The following is a 17625-nucleotide window of genomic DNA, read 5'->3' on the forward strand; positions in this document are numbered from 1 at the left end:
CACATACACATTGCCACATCGTGCCCGCTGACTGACTGAATTCTGAAAATAACACACAAGACACTTCTTATCATTCTCGTGTAGCTGGTGATAGCGTGCGCTGTGCGTGCGATAGTGAAAATGCTGCGGCGGCTTGTTGGGTCCGGCGGAGTGTTGAAATTAATCGCCGCACGTCGGTCACAAGCACAACATGGCGGCTAAATGGTGGCCAAGCACGCTTTTTGTGCTATTGGCTGTTTTCAATAACAAACATGTATCGTCCGACGGTCTACCGCCAACATGCGACAGCGAAGTTTATTGTTACGGCGATTTATTGCACGTGGTGCAAACCGCGGGAATCTTCCCCGATTCGAAGACCTTTGTGGATATGAGCATGCTTCGGGAACCCCGGCACATCCTCGACGACTTCGAACATCTGTTGGCCGAAAATAACGGCAACTTGACGAAGCAACAAGTGAGTAGTAAATTCTCTTCGCGGGCAAAACTTCAAACTAAATGTGTATAGGTACAGACATTCGTCGACGCCAACTTTAAAAGTGATCTTGAGTTGGAAGACTGGGTACCACCAGATTTTACCCCTTTTCCCTCGTTCCTCAAGGATGTCACCGATGAGGATATGCGCACGTTTGCTTGGAACGTAATCGCCATCTGGCCGAAACTCACTCGACGGATCAAACAAACCGTATCGGAGCACCCTTCGCGCCATTCAATCATTTATCTCCCGAATGGAATAGTCGTACCTGGTGGCAGGTTCAGAGAGTCTTACTATTGGGACACATACTGGATCATCAAGGGTTTGCTGGCGAGTGAGATGCATACAACTGCCAGGGGTCTCTTGGACAATTTCGTGCATTTGATTAAGACTTACGGTTTCATTCCGAATGGCGGCCGGGTTTACTTTACCCGCAGGTCGCAACCGCCTCTTTTCACTTCAATGTCAATGGAATATTTCAAATACACCGGGAACATAACATGGGTACGTCGTAATATTGAGTTTATGGAGAAAGAAGTACTCTCTTGGCAGAGTCAAATGATTAAAGTAGGCAAGCATATGTTGGCTAGGTACCTTCCGAAGAGTACAGGCCCACGGGCGGAGTCCTACAAAGAGGACTACACTTTGGCGATGAGATTTCCCGAACGTGAACGTGATAGGGTCTACGTAGATTTGAAAGCGTGCGCGGAGAGCGGGTGGGACTTTTCTTCTCGTTGGTTTTACGGTGGTGCCGGTGGAAATTTATCGCAATTACATACGGGTCGTACTCTCCCGGTTGATTTGAACGCGTATTTGGGCAAGTGTTATCATGACCTGGCGCATTTCTACAGTGTATTAGGTAATCCCATCAAGCAGAACTACTGGAATGTCGAATACGACAAAATGAAGTATGCTATTTACGATGTCTTCTGGAACGAGACAGATGGCACATGGTACGACTTTGATTTGAAACAGAATGTGCACCGGCGTCAGTTCTTTCCTTCCAATCTGGCTCCTTTATGGGCCGGAATCCATCATGACGGCAGTGTACATGACTTTGTCTACGATTACCTTCAAAGAAGTGGCATTTTTGATTATCTAGGAGGTACACCTGCTTCTACGCAGCAAACCGGTGAACAGTGGGACTATCCGAATGCATGGGCGCCACTGCAGGATATCATCATCACCGCACTCCGCCGCGGTAATCAGAAATCGCGAGAAATGGCCGCCAGACTGGCACGTCTCTGGGTGACAGCGAACGCCATCGGGTTCAAGAATTCCGGCGAGCTCTTCGAGAAGTACGATGCGCTGGTACCGGGGAGGTATGGTGGCGGTGGAGAATACATTGTACAAGCGGGTTTCGGCTGGACCAACGGGCTTGCCTTAGATCTTATTACGAAATATTTTACAAGAACAAACTAGATGGTTTTAATACAAATACATTCTGTAGTACAGATGCGAGACGCTATGCGTGTCTTCTCTTTGGTGTGTCCCATCCTCACAGCGTGTGACGAAAATGCATCCGGCATCGGTTTCTCGTGTTTTTTAAACGGCCCTGCCTTGTATTCTCTAAAATAGCCGCTAGCGGCCAAACACAAACTAAGCGGTAAGTAGTAATACATTAAACTTGATTAGTGACTTATCACAGTAAACGATAATAACTTGATTTGTTGAAGAATGAAATTAAAGTGGGATTAAGGGTGGGCCGGGGTTGTCGGCGGCCGGCGGAGGTGGTGGCGGGACGCCTTGATTTAGGGTGCTGCCCTGACTTGAGGCGTGGCTACTCGATCGCGAGTGACTGCCACCAACTGGTGTTTGAATCTGCGGCGTGGGCGGACTCTTCACACCTGCAATCATACCAGGAGTGTTGTATTAATCAGTGTGCACGGAAGAAGCACGCGTGGATTGTGATTATTATGAATTAGCAAAGAAAACAGAGAAAACAGAACGTAGCATTAAGTAGGTTAGTAATTACCACTTTGTAAATTTCCTCCTCCGTGCATCTGCATGTGGTATCTGTAGATGTTTTCGGTGGACTCAACGACGCCCTGTGTTAAATTAAGGCTCCTACCTCGCACTCCTGTCTCCTTCGTCTTCGGCGCCCACCAATTCATAAATGTGCCCACAACAGGTACCTGCCGCAGGATGCCTTCCTGCCATAGCTTCTCCTCGTTCTCTTTCTGAAGATCCAATGTCGCTGTTTCAATGCCTGTCAAAATAAACACCAAAATACAATTACTCTCTATTAGAAATCTTTGTGTGTGGATTAAGAAATACCTCGTTTGACTATTTCACTCATCGAATCCAACACCCGGGAGTTCTCCTCTACGCTCTGCCCGACTCGAATAACCAGATTGATCAACTCCTCCACTTCCGATTGAGGTGTGAGCATGCCAAAACGAACACACATCAATCCATCAGTGCCCTCGCCAAGCGAAAACGCCGAATCTGTCGAGCGCAGGGAATCCACCAGCGCCATGTTTAAATTGTTGAGCTCCTCCTTCGCCTGGTCGGTGAGCAACTCCTCCCAGCCTTCCGGCGCGTATCTCACACCGCCCAATCCTGCCCATTCGGGTAGTTCCACTACTCGCAAGACAGGTGATGCCTCAATAAGCTTCAGGAACGTGTGTTTGTGCTGGATGGTCGCGCGGAGGATAATCAACTGCTGCTCCAAACACTGCACGAATTGCTCGATGTCCGCGGCGGTCGGCTGCTGCCCGATCGCGTACTCAAACGGGCAGAAACGCAGCACCACGCCGATGTTTTCCAGTTCGCAGATATCGATCGGTACCTGCGGCGCGTCCAATTGCAGAATTTGTCCCAGCCACGAGTTCAACTTATCATAGTATTGCGGAACACGCGTGATCACCTCGCCCTCCTTCGCTTCGGGTATGAATTGAAAGACGACGCTGCATGCGGTGGTCTCGAACAGGATGGGTACGGTGCTTGCCTTCGAGATCAACTCGGACACTGTGTATGTGCCACTCTCTCCACCGGGTTTTTGACTCTGTTTCATAGGATAATTAGCGTCCAAAGTTTGTAGCATGAAAAATACTTACTAAAACTCGAACTTGGCGATAACAATCGATCGCCGCCCAAAGCCTCTCGCTAGCGAGGAAATTATCGCGAATTTTCGCGTGTAGACCTTCACGACCCAACGCCTGCAGTGCAACCCACAGGGGCAGCGACACTATTCGCCTGCCCTGATGATCATTCGTTAACCCTGCGATCAGGGGCAGCGTGCTCTCACGCGTTGAGCCAACCTGACGATTTCGAGCTCCGGTGGGGTTTTGTTTCTCCCATAATCGATACAAAGTCTGCGAAATTCATAAGGAAATACCACGACAACACGAAATACATAAATAAATGAGTATTAAAAAAGGATACGATCATTGGTAAGCCTGGTAGACCGAGCCAACTTCCCAAAGGCAACGTAAAACTGTCCGCGATCGCCGGTTGCTAAACAGAACAGCGAAACATCACATATTTCAAATAAAAATACACATTTTCGAAATGATTACATGTCCGTTGGGTTGTTGTAGTGGTAAGACAAGCGCGGCCAGACTGTGTCCGCGCAAATGCAGCCAAATATCGTGACACTTGCACAGCTCCTGAATGCGTGGGATGTTGTCCAAGTGTCCGGTGATTGGCGTGCCGACGTCGGCGATGACGATGAGCGGCGTACGCCCGGCGTTCATATCCTCGGTGAGCATTTTTTGCAGCGCCGTGCAATCCATCGTATACTGTGAACCTGTTGGCGCTGAATTATTTTCCCATTTGAATATTGCCACAGACGCACTTACCGAAATGCGTGTGCACTGGGACGGGCCTTACGCAAGACAGCGGCAATTCTAATTGCCGACATAAATGTTGCACCACTCCCAGGGGACTTGCCACACTGCTGTAAATCGTTGGCGGAGCTGCGGTGTACGCCAGCGCGCCGTCTTCCAAATATCGCGGATATTTGTAGTGCAGAATCATGCGCGTTATGCGTACGAGGCCTTCCAGTTGGTCTTCGTGGTAATATGCAGAAGAGTCCAGAAAACTGCACTCAAAGATTCAATCAGATATGAACTGATGCCTCAAATGACAGCTTTGCATGCATGATTGTTATTTACATACCCAAACATTTGACTCAACCATCTTGTAGTATCTGTAGTAAACCTTGTGCTTAATTTTTGTAATACCATTCTATCCAAGTTGCCACAGTATGCAGCCAAACTGTGTGAGGTGATGACAAGTTTAGCAATGTCATCAAGTGCTGGCAAGGCAGTGGGCTCACCATCCTCATCAGTGGCAACCAGGGTTTGAATAGTTTGAATAATCTCATTGCCTTGCTTTTGATCCAGGCCTAAAAACACAGTAGGCTGGTTGAAGACGCCGTCGTTTGCACTGCCCCCTACAGCAATCTGTTCCAGCCGGCTGACGATCTGTGAAGCTTCAATTGCAATCTCTCCGAGTTGTGGCTGCAAGTGACCGGGTGAGTTTTAGAATTAAATTCGGAAATAAGAAGCATTGGGTGCATGATATTGCGGTTAAGACACGTACATTACGTGGCGAGTTTTCGCTCGGTGGCTTGCCGATATCCATAACGACCGCCGGCGGCGGTGCTGGGGGCCCTCCTTGGGGCTGTGCGGCCTCGACGGCGATTTGCGGCGTGGAGTTGCTGCGCTGCGTCGGCGGAGTCGCCATCGTGGCAGAGAACGCGCGCGCGTTGACGCTGTCGCAGCGGTGTTCACGAGACGTATCGCGGGGCTGGGCGCAAAGCGCAGGAGGTGGCTGAGTTGGCCGCTGGTAGTCGTGGCCGTGTCGAGGTTTGCGTGCGGCGTGGAGGCTACGAAGGTAACGACGTACGCTGCACACATATAGCACACCTACCTATGACGAGGAAAATTCGAAACATTCGAAACTTGGAAAAGCGTCAAACGAATTATGCTCGCTTTTAAAATTAGAAACACGCAGTCTGTGCGCTTAAAATTCTCCTATTTTTCGTGGCAAACGCATTATTCTTATTGATTCAATTCGGTTACTTTTGTTTACCGTGTCAGTTGACAATCATTCAACTGTCAACAAGGAAAACAAAAACAATCACAAATGCAGAGCATGACTTGCATGATATTTTCATCTGTGTAAGAAAACCAATCATTAGAACTTGCACGAAGCAGAAGATGATATATTGCATAAAATAAATTTTGAAATAACTTCATGTGGTGTTAGATATTATATATTTTGAACAAGATAATTTGGGCACAATTAATAATCGTCAATGATCGTATGGAGTCGTGAGCCAAGCTCGTCTGCGCATGCGCAAACAAAATACACAAATTGTCATGAAGCAGTCCCCTCTCTATTTTGCCAATTCATGGTCAGTCATGGTCAGTGGTGCACGTGTTATCAAATAGGCTGTGCGTTCATAGCATCCGAATCCAAACAAACTCACAACAATACAAGGCGGCGGCGACGTGCTATGAACGCACTTCGTCGGATGTCATTTTCATTTCGTTCTCCAACCTGCTTGCTTGCTTTCCGTCCCACAGAATTTTAAAAACCGCTCCCCCTGCACAACCGCAAAATGGACAAAAAACCCTGCCCTCACGTAAGAAGTTATCTCAGGAATCATCTACGCACCTACAGTCGCCTTCATGAATTGTTCGTTGTCAGTTCCGAACCCGAAATGAAAATTATAAAGGTAATTCGCTTAAACATTCACAGTATACCGGCTTTTCACACGTTTCAAATTCATTTCTTTAGAAGAGAGAGGCGTTTTGCCATTTATGCAAACAACCCGGGCCGCGTTTACATATCTGCATGGAATGCGTCTACATCGGATGCTCTGAACATCTCACAAGACACACGACCCGAGTTTCGCACAACTTCGCAATGGAGCTCAGCTACGGTCAAATGTTTTGCGTCCGATGTGAGGACTATGTTTATGATATGCGCTTGGACCAAGCTGCGCTCAGCAACGCGCTGAGATCAAAGAACTGCCCGAAAAGGTCGGTGCGATTTCCTTCCAGACACTTGGTTCTTTATTCATTTTGTGCGGTTTTTTTAGAGTGCTCCATTGGAGCGCTGGTCTCGAGCCGCAACTGGTTGACGGATCCTTGCCCAAGCGAATCCGTATCACACCAAAGTCGACAAGGGGATTGAGAGGACTGGTAAATTTCGGTAACACCTGTTTCATGAACTGTATCATACAGATTCTGGTCCACACTCCCCTGCTCAGGGAGTACTTCTTTAGCGACAGACACAAGTGCCAATTACCGCCTGGGTCCTGCCTTGTGTGTGAACTGGGCCGCTTATTCCAGGTAAACTCTTTAATTTGAATGTTTGCAGAATATTGAACAAAATCTTTCTGTGCAGGAGTTTTTCAAAGAGCAAACTGATCCTTTGGTGTTGAATAAACTTGTATACATGACTTGGATTCGTGCCAAGGAGCTCGCTGGCGATGAGCAACAAGACGCTCATCATTTCTTCATCGCGACCCTGGAAGCGTTGCACCAGGAGTGCCGGGATCCCTCATTGGCCGACCAGCCACAACACGCCACCAAATGCAGCTGCATCATTGACCAGATCTTCAGCGGACAAGTCCAGAGCGACGTTGTCTGCAAGTGTTGCAAGTACGTTATTTCAGGATTTCCGTGTATTTCTATGTTCGTTTGTCACATTTACTTATCAGGGGCGTGTCTACGAAAGTCGATCCCCTTTGGGATATCTCTCTTGAGCTGGGCCAGCGCATGGGTGACCCTTGCCAGTCCTCGCTCATCGACTGCCTCGAGCGGTTCACTTCCACCGAGCATTTGGGCGAAGTCAACCTCTTCATGTGTTCCACTTGCAAGTCGTATCAGGAATCAACAAAGCAATTGACCGTCAAAACCCTGCCAATAGTTCTGTGCTTCCATTTGCGGCGCATTAAAGTCAACAAGGATGTAAGCTAACGTCGTCCTATCACAGGTTCCCGTTGTTAATTTGTTTTTACAGGGTAATAAAAAGATTGAGACCAAGATAGCCTTCCCGGAGATGTTAGATATGACTCCGTACATGACCCCGGATTCCATCCGCAAGCCGAGCGCCGAAACGTCGCCGGACGACAACCGCTACTCGCTGTTTGCGGTGGTGACGCACTTCGGTGGGCCATGCACCGGGCATTACATTGCGTACGTGCGACATCAGCTCGATTTCTGGTATAAATGCGATGACCATCGCATTGTTGCATCATCATTGGAGCAGGTGCTTGGGGCGGAAGGGTAAGTGGATCATTTTGAGCGCAGTTGGATACATTTTAACGTAATTATTTGCAGCTATCTTCTGTTTTATCACAAGCATATGCTTGGTTACGAGTAAGCGCGCAGTCGCTGGACGCGAATGACAGCAACTTCCAAACTTGTGTTCACTGGTGGTGACCATTCTCATTTTTGTTAGTGTCAAGTGATACACTTCCATAATTTATCTCATTTTTTTATCATTTCAGAAGTTCTTTTGAGTTATTTGTTTGTAATTTTTGTATAAAGTAGTTATAATTTGCGTATGTGATAAGTAATTTAATCTGCTCAAATAAATACCAATTTGATGCCTTTCGTAACTTATTCGCATAAGTTTTTTTTTTTAAATATCTTTTGTGACTCTGCAAACCTAACAATTTGTTTGTTTATTAATACGCTAGGCGTGTATTACATCGTTGTAACTTAAACTATTATTCCTTGTACTCTTCGATTGTAACCCCGCCCTCCGGCTCCTCTTCCTGTTGAAGCTGGATGACCTGCACTTGAACCTCGCCATCGCCCTCCTCATCTTCGTTGATGTCACCCAGAGAGCCCAGGGGTTCGTCGACGCTTAGACCTGCCGAAGCATCGTCGGCCGCCCGCTGGGCGTGAAGTGAATACCAATACAACGCTGATGTGAAAGAAGGAAGAAGCTGTCTTTAATTTAAACGCTAAAAGAGACGAAACTAACGAGTGGCACATGAACGTGTTAAGCAAGCGTCTCGGTGGCCGGTGGGTCACAGTTCAGCCGCTGCAAGGACTCCCCAGACTCTGTTCACAAACAAGAAACATTCACATCACGGTACTGTGACCACAACACACAATTTACACCAAAATTAGAAAACTCACCGGCAGGATCTTGTATACGGTAGAATTCGGCGAGTTCCGCCCCGGAGCAGAGCGGCGTGTCCACCTGCAGCGTATTGTCGAACTTCGAGTATTTCACTTCGTACCCCTCGCGGTCCTTATTGTAACTGACCACCGGTTCAAAACGATGGCCCCAGAGCACTTCTGCAGATACGTAACTGGAGCGTGCTTGCGTGGATTGACCGGTGCTTTCGATGGTACCCTCCAGGATCACGACGATTTCGAAACGATCTTGGAGCATATCAGCGGCAGACAGGTGGAAGAAAGGCGAGTTCTCATCGATGCGATGCACGACTGTCATCGGCCAGATGAAAAATAGATCACCGTCACACCCGTCCGCGGCTACTTCAAGCTCTGTCTGAAAGTTCGAGAGGACTTCGCCTTCCTTCGTTTGTTTGGCGCGAATGAGCGCGGCGCGTATGCTGGCGCCAATGATGTGACTCTTACGCATATCGCCGACGCGGAACATGAGACACAGGTGACCATCGCGCTGGCAAATGACTGCGTTCTTCGAGAACAGCAGAGTTTGCGTGCGATGCTTTGGACGCGTCATTTTTGCAAAGACAATTCCCACCATAAAAGCCTGGATCATCACACCTACGGTACAAAAATCATTATTAATCACATTTGCTTTAATTTACTGTTAATTCAAACCCTACCACAAATACTCTGCATACACATAACAAATATGGCTTCCGGACACTCCTCGGACGTCGTTCTGAATCCATATCCAATGGTGTGTTGTGTTTCAATACTGAACAAGAAACAAGACGTGAAGTCGAAAATGTTGCTCACGCAAGGCTTCCACTCGTTTTCTTCCTGAACAGGCGGCAGGTGGTTGAGTTCGAGGTCACCATGAGTGAAGGATATCAGCCACCAGATGACGGCGAACGCCAGCCATGAGAGTAGAAAACTCAACGCGAAAGCAATCAGCGTCCAGCGCCATTGCGAGTCCACCAGCGTCGTGAAAATATCCTGCAGAAAGCGGAGGCGGTGTTTGGAGATGCGCGATTGCAGAATGTTGCAGTCACCATTTTTCAGGATAGCGCGTCTTCGCACCTTGCGTGTGGCACCAGGACGATAACGACTTCTAAAAATAAACGAGACCGCAAGATTACGCAAATGAAAACATCTACTTAGCGCCGACTTCTCAATTCGTTAATTGCATTAGAACAATTTTGTGTATCAACCTAAGGAAGGATTACGTCGAATTGGGAAAAACTCTTACGTTAACGCCAATTCACACCCGCTCCCACACGGCCAGACAAAGAAAAGACTCATTAACGTTGATTTGCACAGCATGAAGAAATGATATTGCTTATTGTGACATCATATTGTTCAAATAATCAACATATAATTCATGCATGAATATATTTCTTCTTTGATTGATTTAATTAAGGACTACCGTCTGAAAACTTATCAAAACGCGATTGCTGTGTTTGAGAATTACCTTGAGAGTGTCGGTGATTTAGGATAATAAACTCCTGGCGTAAGCTCATAGGAGTTGATACGAGGTGAGTGTTGTTCGTTGAACATCAGCACTTTGCGATCGCTTGGCGGCGAGTCCATGCTTGCGCGCAACGCTTTAAAACAAGTGTCGAAGAAACGTCAAGAACGAATGCAATTGAGCTGTGATTGCGCCGGGCGAGCGCGCGAACTTAATACGCTTCAGCACACGAACCGATTGGATTACTGGGTCGCTTATTGGAGTGAGTCGCTTACATGCCCGCCGCGATGATCGAAACTAAGCCGATTTACATCATGCCGCGATGATTTTAACCAATCTCACATGGTGCTAATGAACTGGGTAAAGTCAGAAGAAAAACACGCGCGGGTGGCGGAAAAGTTGTAGTCACGGAGGTGCGGCACGAACTGCGAGAGTTTTGCGCGCGTGTGCCTCAGTCTGCCGCCGGATTTAGTTCATCGCGTACGTTTTACAGCGGTAGAGATAAGATAACAACGATCATCGTCATTGCGAGAGTTTGATAGAATAGAAGTGGTGCAATTAGTTTACACTAAATGCGCTCATATGTAGGTAACTTAAATACTAATCAAGTTTATAATTATTTTTTTCATGTAAATCTTATTATTTCAGGCTTACCGATAGGTAACTTCTTTGATGCACGTGAAAGAGCTATTGCACGTGGAGACGCGATTCATTCCAGAAGTGATGACTGGAAGCTGCGCGGCAGATTTCGAATTGAATATAAGCGGCGCCTCCACCGCAGGATATCGATACTCTTCCATTTCTTCGATGACCCCCGGTTTGTAGAACAACTTCTGTGGAATTGCACTGGGGTTTGTAATGTTAGCGTCTTTCTGGCCATTTTTCGTTTGCTCCGCGCTTTGTTTCTCCTCCACTTTGATGAATTCCTTCGTTTCCTCCTCGGGAGGTGTTGTAGTTATCACTACAGTCGTGTCTTGACTCATTTGGGTCCTCTCTTCCGCTGGCGGTGTCGGTGTCGTTGTCGTAATTTGAATTTGAGGTGTCTTTTTAAATAATCTCATTCTGTACGCAATTAGAAGAATAATTAATCATATCGTGTGCTCGTGTGTGCGCTAATCTCCTCCCACGCCTCGCACGAATGTGTATGCGTGAGTGTGTGTGTACCACGCACCAAGTGTTTGCTTTAGCATAATGCTCTATTATCCTTGCAGGAAACACTCGATTGGCACTGTGTACTTACGCGTTAACGGCAATAACGACGTCGGCTCCCTATCAAAATGGCATTTGTGATCGATTGATTTATGCACTAATTAGGGCCGCACAGGTGAAACAATGCGTTGTTATTGTTTGGCGTGTTTATGATTTGTTGTTAGTCTTGCTTGCTGCGAGCGCAGTTGTTACGTGCGGTGGCCATGAGCAATTGTGCAGAGTTTCACCTCGACTAACTCACGTGTGTTGTGCGCGTCCCAGAGCGGGAGACCGCCTCGTCCGACTGGACGGAGCGGTGATGTAGTCGTCAGCGGCTGGCCCACACCGAGCGACACAAAAACGACGAAATTATGCGAGTTTCACGCGCGGCATTAAATTGAAACAAATAGATCGACGTGTAGAAACACGACATTGACTTTCGGATGTGTGACCGGAGCGCGCGCGAGCTCGGACCTCACCTCACACTCGCGCTCCGTGTGTTTCCTCATCATCTCCGCGTGCGTTTCAAGGACCGAGCAGACGACGTGCATTGACGTGATTTCAATATTTATTAAATTGTTATGGACTGAAACCATCGAGTCGGTTGGTTAAAAGTTGCATTGCGTGCGGTTGCGGTGCGCTGTGTCCTTCGCGTCGCATGTGTGTGAGGATAATGGACCCTTTTGCGCGATTACAGTAACCGCGCTCAACTGATTAATGACCGGAAAGTCGCCCACTTCATCCGCTCAATTTCGTCACTTTAGATCCCTCCTTTCGCCACACAGTGCCGCGGCAATTACGATTTGATCGAATTAGCGTTCCCGTATTCACATCCTCGCCGTCCAGCTGCAAATCGCCGGCGCGTCGGATCCCTGTATGCCGCCTGCGTGGTCGCAGTTGTTGTGAATGCAGTCGAAAAGGCGAGCGATTCCACTCCAGTTACTCAAAAGATTTTATTTCAAAGTTTATGTAAGAAAAACGTAATATAAAATGAGGCACTTTTCGCATGGCGAGCGTTCCTCCTAACGAAAATAAATAGCTCCTCGCGGGTACCGCGCGAAGTCAGACCGCCACCGGGCGGCCATGTGTGGAGAGGCGGCGCACGGTGCCGTTGACGATCACGTGCACGTCGCTCCGCACGCTGGCCGACTCCGGCCCGGTGACCATCACCGGGATCGGCGAAGCGGTAATCGAACAGTCCGGAATGGTGATTTCCAATGGTTTGTCGCAGTCGATGGACATCGAGTCCATGCTGCTCAGAGTGTTGCTGGATGGGGACGGAAACACTCCGTTCAGATGGTGCTCTGAAACATTACCAAAGCAAAACACCGCCAATTACCACCAGGCACCAAAACAGTCTCCGTAGCAAATAGTAAAACGGTTAAATATGGAAGTGGTATCAAATTGTGCATCAACGCAAACAAAACAAGCAGTGTCGACTGTTGATCGTTGAGGGTAGCGCGCGGGTGAAGGTAGGTGTGGGTTAGAGTTAGACTGGAATCGGTAGTAAGCGAAGAATAATAATGGCACTCAATCACTAACAATTTACGTCAACTAATCGTCGATGAAGATTTTGATTTCGGGTACGGTAATTGGCATTGCCTCTGTTTCTGAAATAGTATGGAAGGTATAATGATGAGTCGTTTCTTTTTTAGTTGATGGACGGTTGGATCTTGTGTGTCCACTTGCATTGACGGCCGCCTCCAGCGTGTGCGTATACATACCCACTACTCCTATCTCCGCTAGCTGCTTGGCGCTGGAAAGTGGTGTGGCCACCTCGGATGTGTTGTTGAACATCGCGTAATCCACCTCGTATCCGCCGGAATCAGCTTTGAAGGCGACCAGAGGCTGGAAACGATGACCCCAGAGGATTTCGGATGGTAGGTAACTCGAACGGGCTTGCGTCGTCATACCAGTTGATTCTATGACACCCTCTGCACATAAAAACATTTATACCGAAACCTAGTCGGCGCTGATTTTGATCATCGCATTACCTAAAATCACGACAATTTCAAACCGCTCTCTCAGCAAATCAGTCGCGCACATCGAATATAACGGCGAGGTGTGGTCAATTTTATGCACGATAGTCGTGGGCCAGATAAAGAAGATCTTATCCTCTTCCCCGTCACCGCCCACCTGGAAAACCAAAGAGTTTGTCTGTAAGCAAATGTTCCCGAAAGCTTTAGTCAATAACTTCAATGCGAGTGTTCGTCGCGCGGGTACCTTTAATTCGGTCTGGTAAAATGGTAAATGCTCCCCTTCTTTGGTAACCTTTTGTCTGATCAGTTGGGCGCGTACGTGCGCCTCGATGATATGACTTTTACGCATATCGCCCACCCGGAACATCAAGCACAGCACACCGTCTCGCAGACAAATGACCGCGTTACGCGAAAACAGTAAAGTTTGCGTCCGTTTTTTCGGTCGCGAAAGTTTGGCAAAAACCACACCGACCATGAACGCCTGAATCATCACACCGGTGATACTCTGAATGCACAAAACAATTACAGCCAGCGGACATTCCTCCGTCGGCAGTCGGCCACCATACCCGATGGTGTGCTGCGTCTCGACACTGTAGAGAAAAATCGACATGAAGCTACGAATGCCCGTCACACACGGTGTCCATTCGTCATTATCCTGTAACCACCGCATTCTGTTAGCGCATTATATCCTCATTTGTCGAATTAACACTCACGATGTTTGCAGGATTCAGGTCGTCGTGCAAGTAGCAGATCAGGTACCATACTACAGCAAAGGCAAGCCACGAGAGCAGGAAGTTCATGGAGAACACCAACAGCGTCCAGCGCCATTGTGCGTCCACCAACGTGGTGAAAATGTCCTGCAAATAGCGCCGGCGACGTTTTGCCACGTTGCCCTGGATCACGTTGCAGTCGCCATGCTTGAATACCACACGTTTGCGTATGCGGCGCGCATTGAAGCGCGATTGCCGGTACCTTGAACAAGAACACAACAATAAACAAAGCAGCTCCGGCGGCCATCGGCAAACGTAACATGAACGTAACAAAACAAACGGGTTTCTTTTGATCTTGTCGGGTCGGGTTCAAACGCAAACGCTCCGCCACAAAGCAAACAATCAACGCAAAAAAGAAAAACACGAGAGGACATGCGAGCGGTGGTACAAGGGGAGTCTCCTCAATGCATGCGCAACCTGTGCCATTCATCTAGCCACGCTTGCTCGGTGGACGTGGTCGCCTTGGCGACCATGTTGGACATTTGCGAGAAGCATCGCCTCAATCCCGTGCACGAACCCATCTGCATCGTCTTAATCAGCCGGTGACGAGCGCAGCGCGCCGCAGGTCGTCGCTGCTGGGGGCTAATCAACGCTTAAGCGCCACCCGCATCGCAGGCGTTAATTGGATTTACTCGGTGCGTGAGAGCGGCCGGATGGCGGCGCGGCGATGGTCGGACTGACTCTGGTGGTGTCCCCGCGTCCCGCGGGCGCGAATTGGCAATGAACGCGCGACGGCGGCGAACGTCGCGGGCTGTTTCGCCGCTCTCGAGTTATTTTAATTGCGATATTTAGTCGCCACGGCCAAATTGCGTACTTGTGTAACGGCGTGCGACGACGAGTCGAGCAACTGCCGCGCGACGTCAGCCCGCCGCGAAAAATAGAATAACGATATTGCTAAACAACCACTCGGCGACCACCAGCCGAAGTCGCACCCGAGCGCCGTGAGAGATAATCGCGTGTTATGGACGGCGACAAGTGATCATGGTGATCATGACCCACTGCTGCCGCCGCTATCCTGTTTTCTTCCAAAAACGCCGCCGCATCTGCCACGTTACGCAATGCAAGCCAGTCTAGTCTAAATGCGTATCACGTGGCATACAAACGCTAATGTGCCATTTGCATCGCGGGCGCCCGAACGCGATTCCATATCGCTATTGTCTCACCCATTGTCTCTATTTATGACATGCAAAATACGAGCGCCGGCATGAACTTAACTTGTCGGACTGTTTTGCGCGTTTCGGGAACTCGCGCGCATATTTTTGAATAAACTCACGCGGCACTTTTTATTACACAACGCAATTTAGTGTTCGGCCATAAACACAATGAAGCCATAATATTTCGTCAATTTGCCGTACACGCGAATTACGAGCGCATTATGTTTTATTGTTTATTTATACAAATTCCAAGCGTGCGAACACAATGTCTTCAAAAAGTGCACAACTTGCGACTTTTACTACATTTTACCGTACGCCGCGGCGTAAAAAGTGTCATTGAATAGGAATAGGATTCTAGTTTGTTGGGAAGTATTCGGTCGGTGGGCGTAGATATTAGTTATACAAACCAAAATTAATCGCTGACACCATTGAAACGAACTGATAACGAAGCTAAAATACCATACCTACTGAATACGTGCCCCGTCTTGACGCGGCCGTTCTTCGTGAAGTTGAGCGAGCTGAGGATGCTGCCGCTGGAGCGCCGGCGTGTCTGCAGTCTCGGCACCGGCAGGTTGGAGCGATTATTCGCCGCCGCCGCTGCCGCCGCCGGTAGAACGGTCACTCCACCATTGCCGTTACCATTACTTAAGAGTTTCTCCTCCGCTTCGGCGGATTGCTTCAATCCAGCGTTCGACATTGCGGCATCGCAGCGACCACCGAAATTCTTCCAACGCACCGTGCTGCACGTCATGCACGCATCGCGAACTTTAATGCGCCGATCGCCATTGTCCGCCACCCACTGGACGGAACTGTTATTCGAGCGCAAACGCGCGACTTTTTTATCGTGCGCTAGTCGCGCGACAGTCCGTGAGCGATGTGTGCGTGCAATTCGCGTACTTCATCGGCCTACTGACTGATCGAGCGCAAATCGCGCGCTCCCGACCGCTCGAACTGGATTAGATCTGCACGTGCGTGTGCGTCGTATCCCCTTTTTTCGCGATGCGCGTCCCGCCAGCGGCGCCGAACTTGAGCCGCTTCCGGTTTTCGCGCGCGCGCGTACGCGGTTTATTCGCGTGATAAAGAAATACGACGACGACGACGACGACGGCGGCGACAGCGGTGGTGTGTGCGGAACTCTGCCGGTGTCACCGTCGGCGACGACTGTGTCGCGTTTCAGGGTCTGCTATAAAACCGATTTGTTATGCAAATTCCACGCCATTTGTTTGTCATCTTCGATAAGGTTTCGCAAAAATGTGCTGGATTGCGACTAATGTTTGGCGCTTGTAACTCGTAATATGCGCTCGAAATATGAAGAGCGCGTGTGTTTGGTTCAATCTCTCACCGCTTATAGCGCTCCTTTCCGGCGGAAACTAATGGACACGACGTCACTGGCAGCAGCCACTCCGTTTGCTGCAAGTCGGTGTAGTCAATCGTCATAAGTGCAGCTGAAATTGAATTTCACTCGGTTTAACTACAGGTGTCATGCGCGCAATTTCTTAGTAGTTGTTTTAGCATTTCGTGTACTAAACACGCAATTGAGCACTTGACAACCATAGGTGTGTTTTTTATACAAATTGTTTTAAGTACAATCTACACCTACACATTGATAATACCTTGTGACAAGATTAACAATGCTAATTTGTTTATGTCACTTCTAAATTTTCAATTTAGAAACATGTTTTGCAAAAATAATTAAAATTTAAACACGCGCTAATATTTATTTACCGAGATGTACTTATTTTAAATACGCAATGCTAATATGTCTTGTTTGGCAACTTATTTAAATTTATTGCATTTGTAACACCGAACAAGCAATATGTGTTTTTAACTGATTGAATACCAAAGTGTACTGAACTAAAACCAATGCATAAATTGAAGTTTTTTTTTTATTATCGCCCTATCCATATCTACAATTGCAAATTGAAACCTTGAATTGAAATAAAAAGAATATCGGCGTCTAATTCCCGCTACGTGCCTCCAGGACCACATAGATTTGCATTGTGTGGCGCTAAAATTGATCAATCCGCATTTTGTTTCAAAAAGAATGCTGATAGTAACAGTAGATTAATGTTTGTTTAAATCATTCGATTATGATCTCGCCAGATAAACATTTTGGCATCTCCGCTTCGAAAATAAACACCTCCGTCAGCCTGATGCAGACAAATAACAAGTTTTCTGTTTTGTTCATACACCATCTATTATGCCAGCGCACATAAAACTGCAGTAAAATTTGTAAATACCGGCGGAACGATTGCCCCTGGATGCATTTGGTTGTTGTTATTCGTAAACGTGCGAATCGACGCCAAAGAATTTCAACAAAAACTATTTGTTTGAAATCTAGAGTATTGATTTGTCGCATTCTTCGACTTCGAAATACAACAACGAGTGATTAATGACCATAAACACGTCAACAAATAACAAAATCAATGATGGAGATATTATGTTATTTCTGGTATTACTCAGACGATTGAATTTCTTATTCGGTG

The 17625-nt window shown here is 47.8% G+C and overlaps 5 protein-coding genes and 1 long non-coding RNA gene across 14 annotated transcripts; 3 read left to right on the plus strand and 3 right to left on the minus strand.

The window, feature by feature from the left end:
- The first annotated feature begins 38 nt into the window (after nt 1-38).
- On the plus strand, nt 39-1926 carry LOC135794403 (trehalase-like). The gene is made up of 2 exons (XM_065305682.1): nt 39-454; nt 506-1926. Exons 1-2 carry the CDS (start codon nt 191-193, stop codon nt 1892-1894), a joined length of 1653 nt encoding a protein of 550 aa, XP_065161754.1. The 5' UTR covers nt 39-190; the 3' UTR covers nt 1895-1926.
- On the minus strand, nt 1831-5457 carry LOC135794380 (pyridoxal-dependent decarboxylase domain-containing protein 1). 2 transcript variants are annotated; one of them, XM_065305651.1, is made up of 9 exons: nt 5021-5457; nt 4595-4938; nt 4276-4517; nt 3994-4223; nt 3860-3931; nt 3532-3789; nt 2750-3479; nt 2544-2681; nt 1831-2319 (listed from the first exon to the last, which is right to left on the minus strand). In XM_065305651.1, exons 1-9 carry the CDS (start codon nt 5162-5164, stop codon nt 2156-2158), a joined length of 2322 nt encoding a protein of 773 aa, XP_065161723.1. In that variant the 5' UTR covers nt 5165-5457; the 3' UTR covers nt 1831-2155. The 2 variants fall into 2 exon arrangements, with proteins under 2 accessions (XP_065161723.1, XP_065161713.1); XM_065305641.1 differs by having other exon boundaries at nt 2448-2681.
- Nucleotides 5458-5493: 36 nt separating this feature from the next.
- On the plus strand, nt 5494-8058 carry not (ubiquitin carboxyl-terminal hydrolase nonstop). The gene is made up of 7 exons (XM_065305803.1): nt 5494-6161; nt 6224-6468; nt 6528-6780; nt 6836-7092; nt 7152-7401; nt 7454-7719; nt 7774-8058. Exons 1-7 carry the CDS (start codon nt 6045-6047, stop codon nt 7814-7816), a joined length of 1431 nt encoding a protein of 476 aa, XP_065161875.1. The 5' UTR covers nt 5494-6044; the 3' UTR covers nt 7817-8058.
- A 28-nt stretch (nt 8059-8086) lies between these two features.
- On the minus strand, nt 8087-11636 carry LOC135794462 (G protein-activated inward rectifier potassium channel 3-like). Of its 3 annotated transcripts, none has more exons than XM_065305778.1 (5): nt 11499-11636; nt 10703-11110; nt 9261-9691; nt 8584-9198; nt 8087-8505 (listed from the first exon to the last, which is right to left on the minus strand). In XM_065305778.1, the coding sequence occupies exons 2-5, from the start codon at nt 11107-11109 to the stop codon at nt 8444-8446; spliced, it is 1515 nt and encodes a 504-aa protein (XP_065161850.1). In that variant the 5' UTR covers nt 11110; nt 11499-11636; the 3' UTR covers nt 8087-8443. The 3 variants fall into 3 exon arrangements, with proteins under 3 accessions (XP_065161850.1, XP_065161844.1, XP_065161857.1); XM_065305772.1 differs by lacking the exon at nt 11499-11636 and adding an exon at nt 11289-11431; XM_065305785.1 differs by lacking the exons at nt 10703-11110; nt 11499-11636 and adding an exon at nt 10052-10582.
- Nucleotides 11637-12175: 539 nt separating this feature from the next.
- Nucleotides 12176-16621, minus strand: LOC135794430 (G protein-activated inward rectifier potassium channel 3-like). 6 transcript variants are annotated; one of them, XM_065305743.1, is made up of 7 exons: nt 15604-15890; nt 13929-14187; nt 13460-13870; nt 13231-13393; nt 12961-13170; nt 12779-12846; nt 12399-12540 (listed from the first exon to the last, which is right to left on the minus strand). In XM_065305743.1, exons 1-6 carry the CDS (start codon nt 15888-15890, stop codon nt 12791-12793), a joined length of 1386 nt encoding a protein of 461 aa, XP_065161815.1. In that variant the 3' UTR covers nt 12399-12540; nt 12779-12790. The 6 variants fall into 6 exon arrangements, with proteins under 6 accessions (XP_065161822.1, XP_065161797.1, XP_065161793.1 ...); XM_065305750.1 differs by lacking the exons at nt 12779-12846; nt 15604-15890 and adding an exon at nt 16482-16621 and having other exon boundaries at nt 12176-12540; XM_065305725.1 differs by lacking the exon at nt 12779-12846 and having other exon boundaries at nt 12176-12540; nt 13231-13372.
- On the plus strand, nt 12540-17016 carry LOC135794529 (uncharacterized). Its single transcript, XR_010548910.1, has 3 exons — nt 12540-12819; nt 12892-13116; nt 13940-17016. It is a non-coding gene; the product is annotated as an uncharacterized lncRNA (long non-coding RNA).
- The last annotated feature ends 609 nt before the right edge of the window (nt 17017-17625 follow it).

This window comes from Atheta coriaria, unplaced genomic scaffold (assembly GCF_025399875.1).
Source record: "Atheta coriaria isolate IRGN ID8LTWV9N9 unplaced genomic scaffold, Caltech_Dcor_3.1 hic_scaffold_1_pilon, whole genome shotgun sequence".
Classification (NCBI taxonomy): domain Eukaryota; kingdom Metazoa; phylum Arthropoda; class Insecta; order Coleoptera; family Staphylinidae; genus Dalotia; species Dalotia coriaria.